Source organism: Vulpes lagopus, chromosome 6 (assembly GCF_018345385.1).
Source record: "Vulpes lagopus strain Blue_001 chromosome 6, ASM1834538v1, whole genome shotgun sequence".
Taxonomy (NCBI): domain Eukaryota; kingdom Metazoa; phylum Chordata; class Mammalia; order Carnivora; family Canidae; genus Vulpes; species Vulpes lagopus.
In genome coordinates, this window is record NC_054829.1 from 28,867,582 (window position 1) to 28,893,120 (window position 25,539).

At 45.4% G+C, this 25,539-nt stretch overlaps 1 protein-coding gene and 1 non-coding gene across 4 annotated transcripts in view; one reads left to right on the top strand and one right to left on the bottom strand.

Moving 5' to 3' along the window:
- Positions 1–4,032: 4,032 nt before the first annotated feature.
- On the bottom strand, positions 4,033–4,139 carry LOC121493959. The gene has a single exon (XR_005988609.1). It is a non-coding gene; the product is annotated as a U6 spliceosomal RNA (small nuclear RNA).
- A 15,115-nt stretch (positions 4,140–19,254) lies between these two features.
- The window catches only part of MAP3K9 (mitogen-activated protein kinase kinase kinase 9), a 75,250-nt gene continuing 68,965 nt past the window's right edge, over positions 19,255–25,539 (top strand). For 2 of the 3 annotated variants that reach the window (XM_041759423.1, XM_041759424.1), the window contains exon 1: positions 19,476–20,011. In XM_041759423.1, coding sequence (XP_041615357.1) covers positions 19,612–20,011 — 400 coding nt within the window. In that variant the 5' untranslated portion in view covers positions 19,476–19,611. Of the gene's footprint in view, positions 20,012–20,556; positions 20,697–25,539 lie in introns of all 3 variants that reach the window. The other variant, XM_041759422.1, reaches the window with a different exon arrangement.

Sequence of the window (25,539 nt, forward strand, 5' to 3'; positions counted from 1 at the left end):
TTGCTTAGAACAATACTTGATGCAGGGTGAAAGGTCAATAAATGTTGGTTATGTGCTCTCATAGGTATAGGCAAAGATGGTGTAGGGCTTTGCAAAATGTCTTTTTATCTTTTCTGGGTTTTTTTGTGTGTGGTTTCTTCTTTGTTTTTTGTTTTGTTTTGTTTTTTGTTTTTGAGAGGAGGCAGGGGAGGGGAAGAGGCAAAAGGAGGAGAGAGAAAGAATCCCCACACTGGGCGTGGAGCCCAACCCAAGGCTTAGGGCTCGATCTCATGACCCTGAGATCATGGCCTGTGCCAAAATCAAGAGTCTGGCACTTAACTGACTGAGCCACCCAGGCACCCCCAAAATGTCCTTCTTTTAGTAGTGGTCCCACAGGCAGCAATGGCTAGATTCTCTTGCTTCTGTAAGTCACTGGCAGTGAGTGAGGACCAGTGTTCTGTCACAAGACCATCAATGGCTCTTTCCGTTGCCTGTGATGCTGTTTTCAGAGGAATATCATGTCCCAGGTGTGAGTTTGACACCACATCTCTGGCAGCTGATCCTAAAAAACCAGCAACTAGGAGCCCTCTAGGTGTCCTTCAGCCTCAAGGTGAGCACAGAATGCATAGGATTTAGAGCTATCACCAAAGGTAGCTCGCATGGCAAAACTGGACTCAAGCTGTCTGATTGGACATTAAAGAGTAATGGGACCTTGTTCTGTATAGCTCAACTGCAGTGAAGTGGCTCACCTCCATTACTTTCAAATTCCTTCTATCACAGTGACTCTCAAAGTGTGGTCCTGGATGAGCAGCAGCAGTGTTACCTGGGTACTGAGTAGAAATGCCAAATGTCAAGCTCCATCCCAGACTTCTTGAATCAGAAACTCTGGGGTGGGGCGCAGCAATTTCTGTTTAAAGAAGCTCTTGGAGGGCAGCCCAGGTGGCTCAGCAATTTAGCGCCGCCTTCAGCCCAGGGCCTGATCCTGGAGTCCCGGGATCCAGTCCTACATCAGGTTCCCTGCATGGAGCCTGCTTCTCCCTCTGCCTGTGTCTCTGCCTCTCTCTCTCTCTGTCTCTCTCTCTCTCTTTCTCTGTCTCTCTCTCTCTCTCTCTGTCATGAATAAATAAATAAAATCTTTATAAAAAAAAGTTCTTTGGAAGGTTCTGGTGCTTATGAAATTGTTGGAGTGCTCTATCCCTGACAAATGGTTGTTTGCCCAGCCTCTGCTGGACCTCCTGTGATGGAGAACTCACCACCACTGAGAAGTCCCTGTAAACACCTCCTGCCAGTCAAACTCCTTGTCATTTTCTTTCCTTAGTTCTAAGTCTACCATGTAATTGAGTCGCTTGGAGGAGTTTACATATATACATACAACATACATAGGTACTGGGTAACTTACTTTGTATACATTATATTTAATTAAGACTTGGACATGTTTAAATTGTTATTTGGATTCTGTATCCTTACTGTCATAATTCACATAATTTACAGATCTCAGGTGGTAGTGGAAGCAAATTCTCTAGGGTTTCTGTATCCAGATTCTTTGTCAAGTATTTATTGCCCAATGAAACATTTATATAAAGAGATTAATAATTCTTTTTTTTTTTTTAAGATTAAGAACAGTCTTATCCTTAAAGAAAAGAAAAAGAAAGTGAATTGCACTGTGGAAGAAGGCATGAAGTGGTGGAAAAGACTCTGGTGTGGTGCTAATAAAACCTGAGTTCTCTCAGGTTTTCTCAGATTTGCTACTGTGCTGGTGAGTATGCCACTTACTTTCCCTGCACCCAAGCTTACCAATCTGTAAAATAACAGGGTTGGATTAGTGATCTATTATTAGGGATTCTATGAGTCTTATTTTGGGAGACAACTTTATGAGATATGGAATGTATTTCATAAGGGATCTGTGTTGACTGAAAGAATACAGAATGTCCATTAAGAACACTTGTGACATGCCTGGTGGGCTCAGTCAGAAAAGCACACAACTCTTGATCTTGGGGTCTTGAGTTTGAACCCCACATTGGGAGTAGAGATTACTAAATAAATAGACTTTAAAAAAAGGGAGGAGTGGAACCTGGGTGGCTTAGTCAGTTGAGCATCTGACTCTTGATCTCAGTTCAGGTCTTGATCTCAGCTCAGGTCTTGATCTCAGGGTTGTGAGTCCAGGTCCTGTATTGGGCTCGATACTAGAAGTGCAGCCTACTAAAAAAAGAGCATTTATGACAAAAATCACAGACCTGTCTCTTCAAGTATCACTTGTATCCTACTCTGGAATCTGGGTCCTTATTCTTTGCTTTGGAAATGAGCAATAGGTGGTTTAGCAGAATGGGGAACAGGTGTGGAAGGAGCTAACAGGGGCTTTGGAGAAATGACAGACTTGCTTTCCTGAAATAAGTTTGAGCCTTCAGCCAAATGACACGTGTATATTTCCATAAATAAAAAAAACTCATGGTAAATATAGATTCATTAAAGAGTCTTAAAAATTGGATCTAGGCTTGGGATATAGGCTTGGGTACAGGACACGATGCAACCGTCCTCTCTCTCCTGACCTTTTCTTGTCTTTTCTTCACTCACCCATGGGCTTTTTGTCCGAAAAGGAGATGTGTCAGGACTCTGGTTATAAATACCTGATCGGCTAATTTAGTTCAAAAGATTTTTATTTTTTGAGTGATGGGTACTGGAGAGGCTACAGCTTTAAAGGGACAACTGAACAATTGAGAGCAGGACACCGGCTGCCCTGAGCTCAGCAGGGTACCTGGGGATCTTTTCTATGTGGTGCTGCTATGAGATGAGCCTCTGTATTTGTCTCAGCTCAAAATCCAGATTTTCCAGGAAGAGATTCTGATTGCCTAGCTTAGGTCCCATGTCCATCCTGTGATCAGAGGGAAGGATCCTGTAATTAGCAACCTCACCTGCAGAGCATGGGCCAGGATGGAAAAGCCCCCCAAAGGTGTGTGTGTGTGTGTGTGTGTGTGTGTGTGTGTGTGTGGCAGGAGTGGGGTCTGACAGATGCTACCATAAGGGAGAGTGGGGAGGTGCAGACAAACATCATAGTGTCTAATGCTTCAAAATTTCCAAGGGATAATTGCAAAAACAGCAAGTTCAGTTAACACCAGTGTGTTCCCATGGCACACCTGGGTAATTTCAGGAGCTTTGAGGGCTGGCTGGTCAGAAGGCTGACATCCAGCAGTAGTTTATATCATAGAGGGTACAGCCAACTTTTTTTTTCTTCTTATGAGGCTTGTAATGGTTGGCATTCAATAATATTCATTAACTGATTGGCTGAATGAATGAATGAATGAATGACACAACTCTTACATAGGCTAGGGGAGGACTTCTGTTCAACACTAGCCTGAGCTGAATTTGTTTAGAAACTGCTTAATTATGAACCTTTCAGCTGCAAGTGATTGAAGCCCATCAGAGCTATCTTTAGTGAAAGATGCTCCTTGCTGGGCTATCATTCCGGTGGGCAGGGACAGATTTGAACCTTGTCCTGAATATCAGGGAGCCTCTGCCTCTTGTCTTCCCTGCTCTCCGAGCCTCTGCTCCACGCTTCCACCCAAATGTGGCGGCTTGGCATTCTTTAACTTTCAAGCTACCTTGTCAGAAGATAGTGGTCCATGCCTCCAGAACTTGTATCTCCTCTTCTCAAAGCCCCAGGTGACTGTGACTGACTGACCTTCATTCCCATTCCAAACCCAGAACAGGGACTCTACATGGCCTACCTGGGGCAAGGGGTCTGCTCCTAATTCAATCAAGTAAAATGGCTGGTGGTGCTTAGAGGAGGTGGGATGGGAAGGGAGTGCCATTACATCATGAATTTGGCTCTAGGAGTTCTTGGAAAAGAAAGGGGATGTGAACAGACGACCCAACTGGTGTCTCCTACAGAAGCCAGATAGTGTAATATTTGCTTATATTTGTATGGTGTCTTCAGAATACTTGATTCTAGGCCTGTGTGAGGTAAGCACATCAGGTAATAGCCTTTCTTTCATATCTTACTTTATTTCACTCTGCTGTAGTGTCTGTTTTTCTTTTATTTTTTTATTTTTTATTTTTTTTAGTATGGAATGCTTCACGAATTTGTGTGTCATCCTTGTGCAGGGACCATGCTAATCTTCTCTGTATCGTTCCAATTTTAGTATATGTGCTGCCGAAGTGAGCACTGTGTTGTCTTTTTTTTCAATTCTTGTCTTTCCCACTTGACTTTACATTTACTGAGGACAGAGACCATACCCTATGTATCCTTGCATCTCTATCCCCAGTACCTAGCTCTGGGCTCTGTACATGGTGGCATCTAAGTGATGCTTGCTCAGTTGAATTCCTATTTTTACAGGTGAAAAAATTTAGTTGCACAGTATTTCAATATAGATGAGCCCTCAAGAGCCCCCAGTTATGCTGTGGCTTATACCAGGTTGCCGGCTGAGCAAGAGGGTCTGCGACACAGCTCATAAAGATCATACTTTAAGACAGAGGGCCCAGGCCCTGACATTAGATGCCTCCAGAAAGGGTCTTTGCCAGAGGAGGTAGACAAGCAAGTAAAGAAGGCAGGATATTACCACTTTCATTCCCTTGGGACTTGACTCAGCTATCTTCATTGTCTGACACTTGAACTTGATGGGAAAGAAAGGAGAAAGAAGCTGAGGGGGACATTACTATTTTGGGAAGCTTTCTACTACATGACGAGAAGCAGTCAGGGACACCTACAAGGGTTTTATGGTTCCTGAACTGATCTAGATCTTCTAGCTCTGCCACTCACCAAATGACCGGGGCAAGTCACTTCACCTCTTTGTGTCATCCTCCCAGGGCTGTGTGAGGGCTCAACAAGAATATGTAGGGGAAAGCCCTTTATAGATGGAAGGTCACTATATAAGTACTATTATGTCTCTCCCTTCAAGGAGGACATACAGAAATTGCGCCCCACAAAGGTAAAGAGGCCAAGTCTTTCTGATGGTCCAGGATGGGCAGCAGATGGCAGTGCAAAGCACTGGGGGCTCCAAATGTGGGTCTGTCCTACGGGACCCAGAGAGAAAGCCTCCTGTGTGTCTTCAGGATATCTAGGAAAGGGTTCCTAGTGTGTGAAGCTTTGTGCTAGGTGTTAAAGGAATTTGCTAGGCGGAGGAAGTGATGTCTGCAGGAGGTGGTAGGATTATAGCAGTATGATTACCTGGGATGGAATTACCAAAGGGCCCGAGGCTGATATTACTACTGTCAGACACTGTTAGGATCTCACATTTCTTCTGCAGATGCCACACTTGGCAATCTGCTTTCATGGGTACCAACCAAGAAGGCTCTTGGACACCACAGGCTCTTGATTCCTCTTGCCCAGCTTACTGGTAGCTTCCACTCCTCTGTTCAGTTTTGTTTCATCAGAACTGGGAGAGATCTTGAGAAACAATCTGGTGTCATCCTCTGCACCGAGGCAGGTGTAGATTGCTATCCTTGTTTTTTGGAAGAGGCAGCTGTGGACAAGAGGGGCTCTAGTTGGTAACTAGGGACACAGAACTCATGACAGTTTGTCCTAGAGTTCTTGGTCTCCTCTATCAAGATGCTTCTTTTCTTTGGTGACTTTCAAGTTTCAAACCCCCATTTTCAGGTAATATTTGCGGTATTCCTTATTTACATATTTCGACTCCTTTCTTGGCCACAGGTTATAAAAAGGAGAAGCTGATGGGAGGGAGCAAACTGAATGGGGCACTGGAAATCTCATAGACAAAAGCTAGCAATCCTACCGAGTGGAAAGGCTCCTTATCCAAACCTCTGACCTCGGGAGTGCTAAGAACCAGGACCACTATTTTCATAGCCAAGGACAGCAAGCCAAGGATAGCCCAGGGCTATAATTTTAAGGGTTTCAAGGTTTATCAGAGTGAACTGCTATTATTTTATTTTCCTATTTCCTTTCCTTTTCACCTAGCCACATTAGTGACTTGGTGTCCTGGCCCCAGAAGAGAGGAAGGGAGACAAAGTGGACGGCATGCACAGGCTCAGCCATGGCTCACGAGGTACACGGATGGCTCAGCCTGTGCTTGCAGAGCTGCGGAGGGAGGCAGTGGAGAGAGGGGGGCACAGTTGCAGTAATTGGAGGAACAGGAGACAAGTGTGCTGACTGCGGGTTATTAATAGGCACCAAGACCTATATTTACAACTAGTGGCTTAAATTAGGAGCAGAACAGTCACACCTAGCCAAATCCATGCCCCACACCAAAGACACCTGAATTGTGCAAAGTGACCATTCTGAACCCAGCTCACCCAGTTTAGTAAGCAGGTGGCCTCAGGTCGGAGTAGCCAGATCTCTGAGATCTCTAGTGCTCACTTAGGATGTCTGTCGCAATTCTGCCCATGGGGAGCAGGCCGCAGAGCACAGAGCACCATTCTCTTTAAAGGCAGGGAGGGAGGAAGGGTGGACAACAGGTAGGAGGGAGGGAGGGAGGAAGGGAGGAATGTAGGCAGGTAGGAAGGAAGGGAGGATTAAGAGAGAGAGGAAAAACAAGATGCCAGGTTGCTCAAGCCAAAACCTAAGCTCAGGCCAAGCCCCTGGGAGGTTTTCTGTTCCTCCACATCCAGCCCACTTCTCAATGGGGAAATTGTTCCATTTCACCCTGGGAGAGAGCTTCTACTCATGATGTGCCAGAGGCTCAGAAGCGGAGCATGGGAATTTAAATGTCCAGAGGCCAAGGATAACCCCCCAGCGCTGGCGCAGAAAGGTGCCTCCCAAGGCTGCTAGTTCTCAGGTAGGTATGGGACTGAGTGGAAACCAGGTATGGGACTGAGTGGAAACCCGACTGCCTCTGCACTCTCCCTGGGGCCCAAACAGACGTCCCCAGTCAGTCCTCCAGCTGGGTGAGAACCTCTGGACTAGGGATCCTCTGAGGTGGAGGCTATGCTGCATCTTACGTGGCGGCAGGGGTTCAGCCTGGCCCTGGGCTTGGACACCTGGGCTCAGCCTCTGACTTTGGGAAGAAGAAAGGGAAGGGGAGGGTGAAGGGTGAGTGGGCTGCCCCACGTGTCAACCCCTAAGGAATTAGATTCCTAGTGGGAAAGCTTGGGAATCCTCACGACTTGGTCTAGTGCTTGTGCTATGTCCTGCTGTATTACCACATGGAATAGCCTCTCTGAGCCTCAGTTTCCTTATTAGTAAAGTTGGCTAAAAAGAATATCCACCTTATAGGATTTTTTTTGAGGGCCCCAGAAGGTAATATCACTTCTGCCTTGATTAAGGGCTCCCTATGTCCCAGGCATTGATTTTAGTGCTGCCCATGTATCAACTCAATCCTTAAAATCACTTTAGACCTCAGAGGATTGCAGACCTACATGATCATCAAATCGTACCCATCAAACATATCCAGTTCTTCATACATTAATTATACCTCAGTGAAGCTCTTAAAACACTTTAGGGGTTACGATTTTTTTTATCCTGATTTTTTTTGCAGTCAAAACTGAGGCTTAACACATAGTTTAATTGTCTTAGACCAACAGCAAGTCATAGCAGAAGTGGGATTCGAACCCAAGCAGTCTGGCTTCAGAGTCTATACTTTTAATCGCGCACCAGTGCTCTTATGCAAAAGTGCCTTTGGAACTGTAAACCATTGTTTGAAGGTCAGTTGTTACAATCAGTGTCATAGTTGGTAGGTCGGTGGCATTGTCTTTGTATACTGATTGAGGGCATATGGATCAGTTCCTAAACTCAGTAAGTGCTCAGTCACTCTGCCCTCCCTTGTCCTTGTCCCCAAGAGAGGACATGATGCAAAAGAAGGAATGTCAGTTTCATCATGTACAGAGCTATTGTGCAGGATGGCAAGTGCAGGTAATAAAATAATAAAGAGACCACACAGCTGCAAGCAATTGCACCTGACCTGGGTATCAAAAAATCCAAGGAAGCAAAGAAGAGAAGGCCTCAGGTTGGATCTCCTTTCCCTTTAGTAAGACAGAAAGCTTAGGATAGTTTCCCTGGTGTTCTGCAGGCCTGGCAGGCTGCCCTCTGACCTCATACAGGCTCCATTCCATAACCTAGGAAACACTCATCCATCCTCCAAAAGGCCTAACCAGTGTCAGGGGACTCAAGTCTCATGTCTGTGAGCAAAAGGTAAATAGCTTCCTGTGTGCAAGGCAGAGCTAATTTCAAAGGTTTCTTTGGGTAGAAGTTGGGAAAGCCCAATGCTAAAACAGGAAGTATTAATCATTTGGGCCTGGATGTTTTCTAGTCATTATGGTGCCCTTAGTCACCTTATGGAGGTGATGTTTTCACTGACTGTTACAACTTAATGGTCCTTGGCTGAACTCCAGATCTACATAATCAACCGCGGACCTGACACCGTGGTGTGGGCTGGCAATCTCACACTAAGCGGGTCTAATAGTAAGCTGCTGAGGGGCTCCCTCCAATCTCCAGGAATGGTAACACTACGCTTCTAGTTGCTCAGGCCAAAAACCTCGGTGTCACCCCTGTCTCCTCTCTTTCATACTCCTGATCCATCAGCAAAGCTTCTTGCTCTACTGTGAAATATATTTTAAAATTGGGGCTACATTTTACCATATCCATTGTTACCTCCCTTGCCCGACCTGCTATTAGCTCTTACCACAGTCACCAGAGAGCCTCCTTGTCTGTCTCTACCCTTGTGTTCTTCAGCTCATTGTGAGCCTGGCAGCCCAAGAGTTTCCATCCTAAAGTCCAACCACACCACTCGCCTGATGAAAACTCCCAAGTGGCTTCCATGTCACTCAAAGTAAAAGCCCAAATCCTTCTTTGACCTGAAAGCCCCACATGGTCTGTTCCCCGCACCGCCTCCATGACTTCTACCTCCTTCTTGCCTGGAACTCTCATTCCCGCTAGGTTGTCTCCTCTACCTGAATGTCCTCCCCCCATATCTGTAAGGCTGGTTTCCTCAATTCCTTCAGATCTTTATTTCAAAAGTCATCTTGGGAAAGAGCCCTGCTCTGGCCACTCTGAAATGTGACCTCTTCCAGTAGTTCACCTCTCTCTCCCCCTAAACAGCATTCTGCCTTTTTCTCATGTTAGCATTGAGCCCTCTTTAAATATTATATTATTCATTTTACTTGCTTATCTTGTCTGTCTCCCTTGGTAGATGATGTATGAAGGGATTTTTGTCTACTTTGCTCACTATTGTGTTTTCAGTGTCTTGAACAGAGCCTGACATATAGTAGACACATGTCTAAATATTTGGTGAGTAAATGAATGGAGGGACACAATATGAGCTGTGTGGATCCGCCAGCAAATCATTTAGCCCCTCTAAGTTTCGGTTTCCTTGGATGTAAAGCCGAGTTTTTGCACTAAGCTTCCCCACAGCTGACACACCTAGAACTGGAAGCAGCTGTGAGGCAAGAAAGGGTCTGAAGAGGGCCTGAAGATTTGGATTCAAGACCCGGGTTGATGGGAACACTTGTCTGGGTCTCAGTTTCCACAACAAATAGAAAGAGCCCCACCCAGTGGCCACTAAAGTTACTTTCGGCACTTACAGTGTAAAACTAGGAAAGTCATAAAAAAAAAAAAAGAAAGAAATGTGCCTCCATACCCCTCGATACCACACGGTGGCGCAGTTGCCTACCAGTGTCTCTAAGAGGGCGTTGACGAGCCTAGTCTGTGACCCAAACAGCAGCCTATTGTAAAAATATTTTTCGTGGACACCTGTGAGAGCTGCTCATTCATCACATCTCTGGTTTGTTGCAAAAACAACAAAAATCATTACGTTGATTTTTTTTCAGATAAAAAGGCATAAATCTCAAAAGCAAAAACACTGAGTGGAAATTTCAGCTACATCTTTGTCACCAGCGTGATTTAAAGACCAAGATGAAAAGCTGGAAAACAAAAAAGTCAATGCCAGTGCTAGGTGAGACCCCAGCTATATACTACATTAGTTCTAAAGGTAAGTAGTCATATGTCTGTCTGCACGTAATCAAGAATGTTCCCTCCAGGAGGCAGGAAGGCTAGGGAAGAACTGGACTGTTTATCCTAGGTAGGACCTCTTAGTTTTTACTTGAAACAGCCATTAGGGGATCCCGGGGTGGCTCAGTGGTTTAGCGCCTGCCTTTGGCCCAGGCCATGATCCTGGGAAACCAGGATCAAGTCCCACCTTGGGCTTCTGGCATGGAGCCTGCTTCTCCCTCTGCCTGTGTCTCTGCCCCTCTCTCTCTGTCTCTCATGAATAAATAAATAAAGTGTTTTTAAAAAAAGCTGTTAAAGACTTTGACAAATAAAACAGATTGTGAACAGCGCATGACACATAGTCAGCCCTACATTCATAGTAGCCGTTGTCATTAATATCATTACATTCTAGTTTTTCCCCTCCTCTACCACCTCTCCAACTAACAATAATGCTTTTGGCTTGAAATTTACTTTTGGTGACAACAAATACGAATGATTTTGTGATTCTTTATTCTAATTACAAAATACCCATGTTCCACCACTCAGCTCAGAAATAACTAAGGTTTTGATACTACCCAAGCGCACGCACACACGCACATTTGTGATCATGTTGTGTTGTTAAAAAACACAATTCAACTGGGTAAATTTTAAAGATCTATTGGCTTTATGCAACAATTCCTGAACTGGGCAGCATCCCACCTAGCAGGTAGAAAAGAGCTCCGAGGAGCTGTACAAAATGAAAGACTCTTATAGGCAGAAGGAGCAGAAACAGGAAGTTAATTGGGCAACAAGTGGATTGGTTATGGCAAAATCACTTTCCTTTAGGGCATGGCAGGGGTCTAACGGGTAGATGAACCTCACTAGCACTGACTAGGTGATTCCTGATTAACCATATTGAGACTCCATTTCTGGGAGAGGCTGAAACTGTAAATAAATCTCAATTTGGTGACATGGGGCTTAGCATAAGTGACACCATTTGGGGTTTGTTATCTTGTTTTTTTTTTTTAACATTTTATTTATTTATTCATGAGAGACACAGAGAGAGAGAGAGAGAGAGAGAGGCAGAGGGAGAAGTAGGCTCCATGCAGGGAGCCCAATGCGGGACTCCATCCCAGGACTCCAGGATCACGCCCTGAGCCAAAGGCAGATGCTCAACTGCTGAGCCACCCAGGTGTCCCTGTTATCTTGTTTTTAACAGTATAAAGGGTTTTTTTTTCACTAATTTTTCATTTATCATTATACTAAGCACATTTCCACATCATTAAGATTTTTCATCATCATCATCAATAACACACTTCTTTGATTAGCAAATGAGTACATTTTAATGGTAGGAAATACCGAATACAGGACAAAGATTAAAAAAAAATCATTCCTAATCGCATCATCCAGACTAGAGATAATTGTTCACATTTTGATGTATTTCTTTCAATAATCATGCAAATATATTTTCCATAAAATCGGGAATATATTATGTATATGATTCTTCCTCTTGATGAATTAAATTTATTTTAAAATTACTTCAAGATTACAACAGTTTTCTTTCTTTTTTTTTTAACTTTATGTGATCATTTTCCCTGTCATTACATGTTCTTCAAAAACCCCAGTCATAGGGATGATTTTTCTCTTTAATTTTTCTCTTGTTTTGATTACTTGGGGCACTTGACTGAAATGCTCAAGTGGAGGGCACCTGTGTGGCTCAGTCAGTTAAGCGTCTGCCTTTGGCTCAGGTCATGATCTCAGGTTCCTGGGATGGAGCCCAGATAGGCTCCCTGCTCAGTGAGGAATCTGCTTCTCCCTCTGCACACCCCTCTCCCCATGCTTGCTCTCTCTCTCCCAAGTAAATAAAATAAAATAAAGAATACTTGAAAAAAAAAAAAAAAAGAATACTTGAGTGGAATTCTTGCAGAGCCACAGCATAGTCGTGAGAGGTGTGATTTCACAGAGGGCTGTCCCACTAGGCTGAATGAAGCAGAATTCTGTTTGACCTTCATTCCTTGAGTCAAGGCTCTGATCATTGTTACACTACAACTCGCTCTCCAGAGGCATGATGTTTTAAACAGCTGCCTTATTTAATAGAGTTGTCTTCTGAATCAAGATTTCATAGGAGAAAGGAGGATAATTTCTTACCATTTTCAAGTTTCAAGCCCCATTAACTCTCATCACAAGACAAGAATTATAATACTATTGACTGAGATAAAAACATTCACAATTTACTGAGTGTGCATTAGGTCCTGCTAGGAGTTGTTATTCCTTCATTGGATCCTCACTTCCTACTCATTTTATATAACAAAGAATGAAACAGAGACTGAGAAATGAAACGCCTTGTCTGAAGGCACTGGTTGATCCCGGATAGGAACCTGAGTGTTGCTTTGAAATGTTTGTCCCAGCAGCCCCAGCACACACCTTTCCCAAAACACTGAAAATCATATCTAATGCAAATGGAGTTTAGGAGGCAGGAACTAGGGTTCCTCTCCTTGAATGGAGAGAAGTGAGGGGGGTAGGCTGACTCAGAAAAGCTCCATGTCTACCTGACGGATTTTAGCACTGAAGTACTGACATTAATACAAGAGTCCATCCCTGGGCAGCCTGGGTGGCTCAGTGGTTTAGCATCGCCTTTGGCCTAGGGCATGATCCTGGAGACCTGGGATGGAGTCCTGTGTTGGGCTCCCTGCATGGAACCTGCTTCTCCCTCTGCCTGTGTCTCTGCCTCTCTCTCTCTCTCTGTGTCTCTCATGAATAAATAAAATTTTAAAATCTTAAAAAAAATTAATTAATTAATTAAAATAAATTAAAAAAAAAAAAAACAAGAGTCCCTCCCTTTGTCTGCTGGGATATGCTACAGGATGCCATGGATGCCTGTATATACTATTTTTTTTCTATATGTACATACCTGTGATAAAGTTCAATGTATAAATTAGGCACAGTAAGATGTACAATAAGTAATAATAAAATAGAACCATTATAACAAGATACTGTAATAGAAGTTACATGAATACGCTTTCTCACTTTTTCAAAACATCTCATTTTACTGCACTCACCCTTCTGCTTCTTGCAATGACATGAGGTGATTAAACAGCCTCCTTGGTGAGACGAAGTGAGGTGACGGATGTCAGCATTTTGATGGAGAATTACGCTACTATTGACCTCCTGATGATACACCAGGAGGAGGATCATCTGCTCTTGTTGGCTATGGGTGGCTAAAACTGCAGAAGGTGAAATGCAGGATAAGGGGGGGATGGGACTACTTTATTTTCCAGAACTGATGAAAGCAGGACATTCATTTACCAAATCATATTTTAGGCTCAAGTAATAATAATGATAACTACTCTTCAGTAGACTCTGTGCTGAGCCCATAATAGACATTGTGTCATGTAATCATTCCAGGAGCCCGGTAAGATAAGTACTATTATCCTCAGTTTCCTAAGGAGGGATCTGGAACACCGGGGGAGGGGAGGTTGCCTTGCCTAACTGCAAACAGCAAGAATGGATTCCACGTCTGTGAGATTCCAAGGATCCAGATTCGACCATCATTCTTTTTCTTTGTCCTTCTCGTTGTTTCCTCCTTGCCTCCATGCTAACTCCCTTCTTTTCTCCCTTGCTTCTTTCCTTCTCTCTTCTTTCCTTTCCCTCCTTTCTCTTTTCTAGAGGGAAAAACCATAGTTAACCTCCTGGTGAGGAAGCCTCTGCAGCTTTCTAGGGCTTGATGAAGGGTGTTTCTGACAGTGAGGAGCAGTGGAGAGAGGCAATATGTTGACTATTTAGTGGGTGCTATGCAGCATGCTAAGAGCTTCTGGATGACTTATCTCATTGAATCCTATAAAACTCTAGAAAAAGGAGTTTCTATTGCTATACCTATTCAACAGTGAAGAAACTGAGGTTCAGACAGGCACTTTGCCCAGAGTTGCACAGTTGAATTGGTTTGGTTTTTTTTTTAGATTTATTAAATTTTTTAATAAATTAATTTATTTATTAGAGAGGCAGAGACACAGGCAGAGGATGAAGCAGATTCCATGGAGAGAGCCCGACGCAGGACTCGATTCCGGGTGTCCAGGATCACGCCCCGGGCCGAAGGCAGGCACTAAACCACTGAGCCACCCGGGCTGCCCTAGATTTATTAATTTTAAGGAAAGAACACAAGTGGGAGGGGCAGAGGGAGAAAGAGAGAGAGTCTTTTTTTTTTTTTTTTAAGATTTTTATCTATTCATGAGACACACAGAGATAGGCAGAGACAGGCAGAGGGAGAGGCAGGCTCCTTGCTGGGAGCCTGCCGCAGGACTTGATCCCAGGACTCCAGGATCATGCCCTGGGATGAAGGCAGATGCTCAATCGCTGAGCCACCCAGGTGTCCCAAGGAGAGAGTCTTAAGCAGACTCTGTGCTGAGTGAGGAGCCCAATATGGAGCTCAGCTCACGACCCAGAGATCCTGACCTGAGCTGAAACCAGGAGTCGGACACTCAAACGACTACATCACCCAGGCGCCCCCAAAGTTGCAGAGATTTTATTTTTTAAAGATTTTATTTATTCATGAGAGACACAGAAAGGCAGAGACACAGGCAGAGGGGGAAGCAGGCTCCCTGTGGGGAGCACCATGTGGGACTCGATCCCAGGACCCCAGGATCATGACCTGAGCCAAAGGCAGATGCTCAACCACTGAGCTACCCAGGTGCCCTGCAGAGTTTTGAATGAATGAGCCAGGATAAATCATGATCTGGCACAAGTCTACTGCCAAGTGCACCACTGATGCTATATTCTTCAGTGTGGATAAGATGGTCATTTTTAGGGTGATATTTGTCAACCTCTGCTGGAAAACTTTTTTTTTTTTAAAGGTATTTTTTTTTTATTTATTTATGATAGTCACAGAGAGAGAGAGAGAGAGAGAGGCAGAGACACAGGCAGAGGGAGAAGCAGGCTCCATGCACAGGGAGCCCGATGTGGGACTCGATCCCGGGTCTCCAGGATCGCGCCCTGGGCCAAAGGCAGGCGCCAAACCGCTGCGCCACCCAGGGATCCCTGGAAAACTTAATAGCAGTAAAATCTTGGTAATTCCATCAGCCTTTCAAAGTCTTTTTGCAATCTGGCCTTCTTTTATTTAGTCAATTTCATATTCCACGACCCCCTTTCTGTACTCTCCTCTTTGCAGGCTGGTATTTCTGTCACTGCTGTCTATCATGTCAGTTTCCACATGCACATTTTCTAGTCTCCACACAGCAAGGGACATACATCCTTTAATGACCAATGTAAGTAAGCACCTTCTGCATTCCTCATCTCTTCTAGTCCTAGGTTACAGAGACATTTCATCCCCTCACAGCCCTGTGCAAAAGCTTTCCATGATAACCTTTTATCTGCTAAACAAAAGCCAGGATTCTTAGCTTGGTATTCAAGTTAGCCATTCAGTCACAAATGTGTACTGAGAGCCAGTTATGTGCTAGGCACTCTCTAGGTGCTGGGAGAATTGTAGAGAACCAGACAGGTTTCTACCCTTATAGTGAACAAACTCAGCATTAAATAATTACAAATAATCAACTACATAACTATTAGTATGATATGATTCAAGCCATTTCAAGGCCCTCTAGCATCTGGTCTCAATCTATTTTCAATTCCGCCTCTTGCTTCATTCCATTCAGACGAGCCTACTCATTCCATCCCAGCTTGGTGGCTGTGCCCATACTCTCCCTTTTTCCCTTGGTGCAGATTCTTCCCTTCTCCACCTGGAACCCCTCAGGGCAGGCTTTGGTTCTGTCTCCATGAAACCCTGCTAGACAACTTTAGCCCAAAGGATTTTCCCTCATTTGAATTCCTAGTACTTATCCATGGGACAAATATTTACTGAATGACTTCTTGAAATGTTTGATGAATTGACTCTTCATAAGTCCTAAACACATGCTATGGTTATTAAAGATTTACATTATATGAAGAATTAGACTTTTCCTACAAAGGGATCAAGGATATTTATTTTTCCTCTTCTTCTCTGGGTGGGAGAGGAGTGGAGATCAAAAAAGCTACAGAGAAACACACAGAATTACCAATAAGCAAAGTGACAATAAAAACTGCATACTCATAATCCTACTACTTTTTTGTTTTGTTTTTTTATTTAAAAAAAAATTTTTTTTTAAAATATTTTATTTATTCATGAGAGACACACACACACACAGAGAGGCAGAGACACAGGCAGAAGGAGAAACAGGCTCCATGCAGAGAGCCCGACGTGGGACTCGATCCGGGGTCTCCAGGATCACACCCTGGGCTGCAGGCGGCGCTAAACCGCTGTACCACCAGGGCTGCCCTAAAAAAATTTTTTTATTGGAGTTCAGTTTGCCAACATTTAGCATAACACCCAGTGCTCATCCCACCAAATGCCCCCCTCAGTGCCCATCACCCAGTCACCCCAAACCCCCGCCCACCTCCCTTTCCACTACACCTTGTTCATTTCCCAGAGTTAGGTGTCTCTCATGTTTTGTCACGCTCACTGATATTTTCACTCATTTTCTCTCCTTTCCCTTTATTCCCTTTCACTAATTTTTATATTCCCCAAATGAATGATCCTACCACTTGAAAGAGAGCTACCATTGACAACTCTCTACCTTTCTAGTTTTTTGTTTCTGTTTGGCTTTTTTTTTAAAAGATTTTATTTATTTATTCATGAGAGACACACAGAGAGAGGCAGAGATATAGGCAGAGGGAGAGGCAGGCTCCTCTCAGGGAGCCCGATGTGGGACTCGATCCTGGGACAGGGATCATTCCCTGAGCCAAAGGCAGACACTCACCCGCTGAGGCACTCAGGCGTCCCTTTGTTTCTGTTTCTTCTGTGTGTGTATCTAGGAAAAATTTCTTTTTTCCTCCAAATTAAAATTTTATGAATATCTTTTTTTCCCCCACAGGGCACCTGGGTGGCTTAGTCAGTTAAGCATCAGCATTTGGCTCAGGTCATGATCCCAGGGTCCTGGGTTCCAGCTCAGTTGGCTTCCTGCCCAGGAGGGGGTCTACTTGTCCCTCTCCTCTCCCTCAGCGCCCCCTACTGCTAATGCTCTCCCTCTCAAATAAATAAATGAATAAATAAATAAAATAAATAAATAAATAAAATCTTTTTTTTTTAAACATTTATTTATTCATGACACACACACACACACACACACACACACACACACACAGGCAGAGACACAGGCAGAGGGAGTAGCAGGCTCCATGCAGGGAGCCTGACGTGGGACTAGATTCTGGGTCTCCAGGAACATGCCCTGGGCTGAAGGTGGTGCTAAACCGCTGAGCCACCTGGGCTGCCCAATAAATAAAATCTTTAAAGAAAATCCTTTTTTTTTATGATCTTTTTTTAAAACGGAGTACCTTTACTCCACCTCCCTGCTCTTCTGCTTGGGGGTGGAATAGTGCTAGATTGAACAAAAAACCTAGAGAATCACTCAAAGACTCATCCATATATTTTCTAGTTTACTGATCATATGTACAGTAAGAATCTGAATATTAGTTTTAGGGCATTTACTCAGAAGTCTTTTCTCAAGACCTACACAGGATGCTCTTCAGAATAGTACTCTTACCTCCCCAAGACTCCAAATGTGTGGGATGCCTAGGTATACATTGTAGCCATACTTTTATGCAAATCACACAATATGGGGCCTTTAAGAACACAGATCTTCAGTCCACTCTCCGAGAAGAGAAGTAGATTGAACTACAGTGTAAGCACTTGCCCAAGATCAAGCAGCTGGTGGGGGGCAGGATTGAAGATGCCAGCCCCAATTATCTTTACAAATTGCCTGTCCCCAGTTTGTCTAATGATCAACCTCAAACTAAAACAGAAAATACTCAGGAAAGCACTAACTCTTGCTAACCAAATCATATGTATTCCTACCACTGAAGGGGAAAAGGTAACACAGTTTGGTAGAGATTAGGTTAGATCTTTCATCATTGACTTGTTTTGAAATGTCAGAAAACTTCCTCTTTGGAAATCTACATTACTATGACAGGATTAAGGCAAAGAAGAAATATTAGAGGCCACCTACTCATTCTTAAATGTTTGAGAAATGAGGATAACAAAAGGATGTAGGAAAATATTGGCCCTTGATCGTGAACTGTGAGCCATGGCATTGGCTCATATGTATATTCTACTTTGGTTCTTTTTTTTTCTTTTTTAAGGAAATAGTTTTTATTTTTAACCTTATTTTATTTTTAAAAGATTTTATTTATTTATTCATGAGACACATAGGGAGAGAGGCAGAGGAAGAAGCAGGCTCCCCGTTGCGGGACTCCATCTCAGGATCATGACCTGAGCCAAAGGCAGACACTTAACCACCGAGCCATCCAGGCATCCCTCAACTTCGGTTCTTAGTCTGATTTCTAGAGGTCACCATAATCTGAGGTGCAATTCATTCAAGCAAAAGAAACTCAAACTGTAGAAAACGGAGTCTGTTCAGAGGGACCAAGGCCCCTTCAATGACAGCTTTCAAACTGAGCTTTCCAGACTCAATTTGAAGCCTCAGTCAAGTGGTCTCTCCTTTCCTCTGAGTTCTGAAAAGTGACACTATGGGAATCTCCTATAAAAAGAGATTTATAGCAGCCCAGCAACGGGCGAACTATCTGGAAAGGCGACAACTGTAGTTTTAAGAATGCTTCTAAAGAACATTCCAATGGGCCTAAAGGTCTTATGGAGATGAAAGGCTTCCTGGGTGGGAGTGGGGCTGGGAGCAGGAGCTGATCCACCTGCGTGGACTGGAGCAGAGGCACGTCCAAGAGCGCGGAGAATCCAACTGTAAGAGGGAGCTGGAGAAGAAAGGGCTCTGGCCGGGGAGGTACAAGCCAGCTCGCTTTTCCTCTGCTCCCTATCAAAAGCTCACTTCAGGGTCCGGGGCACAGGTGCTGTCCAAGCGGGCCCCGGCCCTACCGCGGCAAACAAAGGGCGCGGCCTCCTCCTGCCTTTTCGGTGTGAATGGAGGCTCGGCCTCACCTTTTAGGCTCCACCCATCCCTTCTCCTGCACCCAATGAGGCCGCGGCCTCCTCCTGCCAGGAGGTGTCGAACTCTCGCAGGAAACGGACAGGTACCACGGACCAATGGTCGGAGCTGCCAGGAGCCAATGGGAGAGAGAAACGGGTCGACCTGGGGGTGAGAATGGGAGCCCGCAAAAGCGGCGGGCCCGGGGGAGGGGGGGCCCAGACACGTAGGCGCGCGGGGCGGAGGGGGCGGGGCAGCCCCCGCCGCGGCGCGAGGAACCTGCGGGCGGCGGCGGCGGCGGCGGCCAATGGGAGGGCGGCAGGGCGGGCGGCCCCGCCCCTCGGGTCCGCAGGGCTGGGGCGGAGCCAGGCCCGCGTCAGGTGGTCCCGGGCGTGCGGGCGGCGCTGGGGGCGGGGCGCGGCGGGAGCGGGGCGCGCGGCGCGGGGAGCGGCGGGCGGCGGCCGGCGGGCGGCGGCGGGCGCTGGCTGCGCGAGCAGGTGCCCGGGCGGAGGTGGCCGGGCCGCCCCCAGGGGGCGAGCGCGAGGGCGGGGGCTCCGGGCCGCCGCGCCCCCATGCCGCGGTGAGCTCTCCCGCCCGGTGCGCCCGCCGCCGCGCCAGCCCCAGCGCCAGCGCCAGCCCCAGCGCCAGCCCCAGCGCCAGCCCCAGCCCCAGCGAGCCGGCTCTGCCCGCCCCGCCAGCCCGGGCCCTACCTGCGGCCGCCGTCGGGGGAGGGGGGTCCCCCAGCTCTGCGGAGCCGCATGAACAATAGGCAGCGGCGGCTCCTGCGGGCGGCGGCAGCCCCGCACCCTATGGATCGGCCGCTCCATGGAGCCCTCCAGAGCGCTTCTCGGCTGCCTGGCGAGCGCCGCCGCTGCCGCCCCGCCGGGGGAGGACGGAGCGGGGGCCGCGGCCGAGGAGGAGGAGGAGGAGGAGGAGGAGGCGGCGGCGGCCCGGGGGGAGCTGGGTTCCGAGGCCCCGCTGCCCTACTGGACGGCCGTGTTCGAGTACGAGGCGGCGGGCGAGGACGAGCTGACCCTGCGGCTGGGCGACGTGGTGGAGGTGCTGTCCAAGGACTCGCAGGTGTCCGGCGACGAGGGCTGGTGGACCGGGCAGCTGAACCAGCGGGTGGGCATCTTCCCCAGCAACTACGTGACCCCGCGCAGCGCCTTCTCCGGCCGCTGCCAGCACGGCGGCGAGGACCCCAGTTGCTACCCGCCCATTCAGTGTGAGCGAAGGCCGGCCGCGGGGCGGGAGGGCAGGGCAGGGCAGGGCAGGGCGGGGGAGGGCAGGGGGGGAGGGGGCCGGAGGCCCGGGGCGATGGGAGCCGGTGGGGAGAGCTCCCCCGAGGGTGGGGGTGCGCGCTCGGGCGGCCGGCGCGGCCGGGTACGGTGGAGACGCCGCAGGCCTCGCTGGAGCCTCGGGCGCTTGGGCTCCTAACCTTCATCTGACCACCTGGGCCGCGGCTTCTGCCGTACACCTCCCGAAGCTCCGGGGTAAGACTCGCCCCATTGCGCCCTCCCGGCCTCCCCACCTCTGGAAGGGTTTCAGGCAAGCTGGTGGTTCCTGTCATAACCCTAGTCCCCAGATCGGAGACCTTCCCGACCTCTTCTCCCGCCTGTCCCCGCCCCTTCAAGGCATTTGCTTTGAGGCCGACGGGGGTGTCTTCCGCAGGGCTGGCGGGGCTGGCCCTCGAGTCCCGGAAGCCCGTGTGAATTCAAGGCTCAAGTGTCTTTGCAATGTCGTGTTGATGTCCTGGATCGCATCTTGTAGCTCAGAAGTTGTACCTTTAGGAGTCTCACTGAATGATGTGCTGAGAAGGGTGCGAATGTGTGCAGAAGCAGGTGATGAGTGGAGAAATGCTCGGAGAGGGAAAAGTATGCCTTTCCCCCTTGAGAGATCAGGAGCACAAGGTACAGTGGCTAAATCCCAGTCCCTTGACACCCAGGCTGTTCAGATAATACATTTTCTCCTCTCTTCTCACCCTAGATCCTTGCCTATATTTGGTGTTTGCCAAATCTCAGGGGGACCATACCCACGGGTCCCTCCAAGAGCCTTTCTTCCAGCGTCCTGGTTTTCACCAATTTCCCAGGAGCCCCCTGTTCTACACCCTGCAATGAAGTTTCCTTTTTTTTTTTTTTTTTTCCAAAGGAGTTATATTGCCATTGGAATGCCTTAATCAGTTCTGCTAGGTGGTTTTAGACGATGTAAATGTCTTCTTGTGCAGTTTACACTGTTTTATATTTGATGATTTCCATAATTTCTTCCTTGCTAAAAGTTGTTAATACATATTGTTGTTTATTCCATATTTTGCATACTTTGCTTTTTAGTTAGTTTAAAAGAATTGTTACCAGGGGCCAACTTCAGGCATTTAGTTTAAATTTCATTCGTAACACTTATCTTTTGGTCCTATAACTTAGTTTCACCTGAACAATTCTTTTACTTTATTTAAGATGTTTTCTTTAAATACCATCACGTAGTAGGAATATCATAACCTCTTTCCTTATTTTTCTATTCTCCTTTTTTTATTGGTGTTGGACTATCAAACTGATGTTCAGATCCTTAGTTCCCCTTTGTTTCTGTCTCCCTCTCATTCACTGTAAAAGTTCCTGTTTCTACATTTGGATCTTTATAATGCCTGGAGGAGACAGATGATTTTAAGTGGTTTTTGGGTGTCAAATCTTTTTGGCTCTAGTACTGGAAAGATGAAGGCTAAGTAAGGGTTCTAAGGTAGTGTCTGAAATAGTGCTGAATGAAGATGAACTTGGTCTTATATATTGGAAGAGATATTGGAAGAATGGCCTGGCGTATTAGACATAGTCCATTTTTTTTTTTAACACATAAATTAGAGGTTTGAGTTTCTTTATGGGTGCCGTTCTGTGATTTTTTTTTATTTTTATACAGCTAATGTCAAAGTAGGAGAGCTATATGAGGTTCATGAGCAGGAATTCTGTTTCTTCCATCTTTGTGCCCCCAGCTGTCAGACAGTCAGGAGTGAATATGACTTGGGCTGGACAAACTCATCTGCAGAACACCAGACTTTTCCACAGTGTGCTACATTAGCAGCTCCTTCTCTAGATAGACTAGTTTCCTGTATCTAGAACTCAGACAGTGAGAAGGTAGGAAGTACTTTGTGCTTATTAAAAGAATTGACTTGAAGAACATGACATTTGAAGGCCCTGGTAAGTTATTTTATTTGGTCTCATCAGGAGTTCTAAACTTGAATGGAATTAACTCTTGGTAATTCAGAAAATTTAATTCCATTCAAAAGCCAATGTGAGTGCCTAGCAAAAGGTAGATACTGTATGAAATACCAGGAGATAGGGGTGCCTTGATAGGGGTGTCAGCTGGTAGAGCCTGTGACTCTTGAGCTCAGGGTCATGAGTTCAAGCGCTACATGGGATGTAGAGGTTATTTAAATAAATAAAACTTAAAAAAATATCAGGAGATAAAGAAATGATAAGATAAGGAGTTACTTAAAAAGTCACCCCTAGGGGAGATTGGTGATGTAAATACCAATTGTAATGGGTACAATGGTTTGATAAAGATGAACGTGGGAAATGCTAACAGGTGCTCTGATGGGTATCCTGTGTCCACCAGTTCAGTTAGTGTCCCTCGGAAAATAAAATGATTGACAACCTTGTCTCCAAAGACCTAGAATGAAATCAAGCCCACTGACAGCTTTTCCATAGTTAGCCTTTTGAACTTCTCTGGAGGCATGAATTGTGACATAGATTATGAATAGCAGACACTCAGTTAAGTAAGAATGTACAGTTTTAGTTTTAAATATTGCTTTTCAAATAGAAAATTTTGTTTCAAACTTTACTCAAAACAGAAGAGGAGGAAATTACCAAATCTATTGACAAAAATATAATAGATTTATTAGAAATCATCTATTATTTAGTGCCTTTATCCCCTCCAATGTAGATATGAAAGTTTAGCTCTCCATGGGGCTGACAAATATAAATAACCTAGGAGCTCACTCATCTTTTTTTTAGTGAAAGAGGAAAAACATACAGTTCCAAATTTATCATCTTGGGAGATAGTCCTAGGCATTAAAAAAAAAAAAAAGTTTCTCTTGTAGGAGAATTGTATCTATTTTAAAGGAGGGCATTGATTAAGATTATTACTAATTTTCATTTTTTTTCCCTTGCATCCACTAGAAATATAAGGATAGATTTTCAGGTGTACTTGGGATTTTTAAATGAGTAAGGTGTGTACCATTCACTTGCCCCAAACCCACCAGAGCATGCCTATATGTTTAGTTTTCAAGAATACAATTGAGAGAGAGTAACATCTTGATTGCAAAAATGAAAGAAATAAGGTTCTGTTCCTGATATTCTTGGAAATATCCATCCACAGAAACTGAAAAGTGTGTTAAATGTGACTTGGCCTGATTCTTATTTAAAACCAGGTCTGGACTGGAATGCGAAAGGAGGAGGGCCCCACATTCTCTCTGAAGAGAGAACTGAAGGTGTAGTTCCTACCCAAAAGGACTTCTTCACAGGGAAGGAAGTACCCTCCCTCTAGGCCCCGCTATTCTGTCTTCTATCTGCTTGCAAGCTGTGTTCTATATTTTTCTTGAAGGTTGGTCATAATATTTCCATACCTAGTTAGCAAGAACCTGAGAGTTTCTTTCTACCCAGAGAGAGATTAATGCTTTCCCTTCCACACAGAGGTTTTCTGTCTTCTCTGAAATGCCGTCTGAGGAGCTGTCCCTTCAGCACCCAGGTTCAGAAACCCTTCTTTTAAATCCTTCTACATTTAAATATTTAACACGTCCTGTGTGTTCACAACTATGCTTCAGACCAGAGGAATGAAGGAAGGGTGTAAGAGAAAATACAACACTTAATTCCCTTAAGGAAAATTCAGATCTTCAGTTGGGTATTTCCCCTGTGAATGGAAACTTGTTAAAGAGACAGATCATCAGGGTAAAAAGCTGTTAGAAAAAGTGAATGTTTCTTCCTCTTATGACCAAGGAGACTCTTAACATAACTTACATATTTCCTCAGGGGGTTTCTTATCGCTCTTTAATATCCACATTGTTTTTCTCATTGATATAGATAAGACAAGAATTACTAATCAGGATTTGTTTTAGGACCCAGAAACACTTAAGCTATTTTAAGCAAAAAGTGGTTTAGCACAGGAAATTAGGTGCTTACAGAATTGTTGGAAGGGCAGGAAGAAGGGGTTCTTAGCCGGACCTATGGGAACAACTCCCAGAACATTGCAGATCTGGCCCATGTAGCAAGCTACTACTTCTCTAATTGGGAACGTGCAGAATCAGGAGTTGACATTGAAGCTGTCGATTTCAAGAACATCCTGGTGTCCAGAGATTAGGTAACCACTTGGCCCTGCAGCATTCCTTTCTACATCTGCCCAGAGCTAATGATTGGACACTGATATGCAGAAAAATCCCACTTCTCCACAGCCATGCTTGCCAGGAGAAGCAGCAAGAAAATGGTGTCTAACTTCTTCTCACTTCTTTCTTACATATCATGTGCATGTAGTTGGCAGAAGCAGACCTATAGCAGTCAGGGAGTCTGGGAAATGTAGTTCTTAGCTTTCTGGCCTCTGTAGTGAAAGATACGCTGGAAGGTTTTAGATGGATGTTGATTGTTAGTCTGGAGGACCAGCCATAACATTTATTCTTTAAGAGGAGTGCCAGATGAGATGAAAAGCTTGAACAATTGGAACTTTGGGGGTATATCTTTTTGTATTCTTTTGTGCAGACTGCCAGTTGCATTGTAAAATACAAATGAATATGAGCTCTAGATAGGACAGAAATACTCTAGTTAAGCAAGAATAGAGTTTTGAGCACTGTCAGCACGTCAGTGGAGGTTGGAGGCATCCTGTAGCTGGCTGAGGAAGGAAGAGAACAGCCAGCAGTGGGCAGTTCCTTTTTGGTCTTGCCAAAAGTTCAGAAATATATCTTTGTTTTCTTAGTTTTTTTTTTTTTGAAAGCAAAGTGACTATTTTCTGTTTCTGAGGTTTTTTTCCTACTGAGATAGGCCCCCCCCCCCCCATTTTACTTGACTGTTGTTTACCTGCTGAATGTTCGGTAGGATGAGTACAGTGGTGAATAAAGCAGAAAGAATCTGCTCTTGTGGATCACACAATCTAGCAGGAAGGCAGGCACTGAACAAGTAATTAAACCTTGTTGGGTCTTGCCAGGCAGAGACTGTTAGGGACGTGTTTGGTGGGGGCCTGACCTCATTTAGGCAGGGGTTAGGAAAAGGTCCTCTAGGAGATTTTGTTTAAGCTGAGACCTGAGGGTTGAGTATGAGTCAGCCAGGTAAAGACAAAGAGACTGAGAAGACAGAGCCCAGGGTTTTCATGAGAGAAACATAAAATAACACTTTACTCATTTAGCAACACCTTATCTAGCCCGAGATTTATAATCACTGGTAGCTATTATTATCTTTCCATGGAAGCCTTTCCAAACAGAGCTGAAGATATAATCAGGTACCCTAGGTTCATACTCTGCATTGGAAAGGAGATGAGTGGTTGGGTGTGGTCCTTGGGAACATCAGGGATGGAGCTGTGGAGCAGGTGACTTCTAGAGTAAGATGTCCCCAGGGAGGCTCCTTTCCTGCACATCTTAGTCACCAGGCCCGTTTTGAAAATATCCTCCCAATTTACTCCATACTGTCCGTCTTCACTGCTACTGATATTCAGACCCCGGTGCCTGCATGCCTGAGTTACTCAAATGGCCTCCTTAGTAGTTCCTTTTGCAGTAGGCTCCCTGTCCTCCAG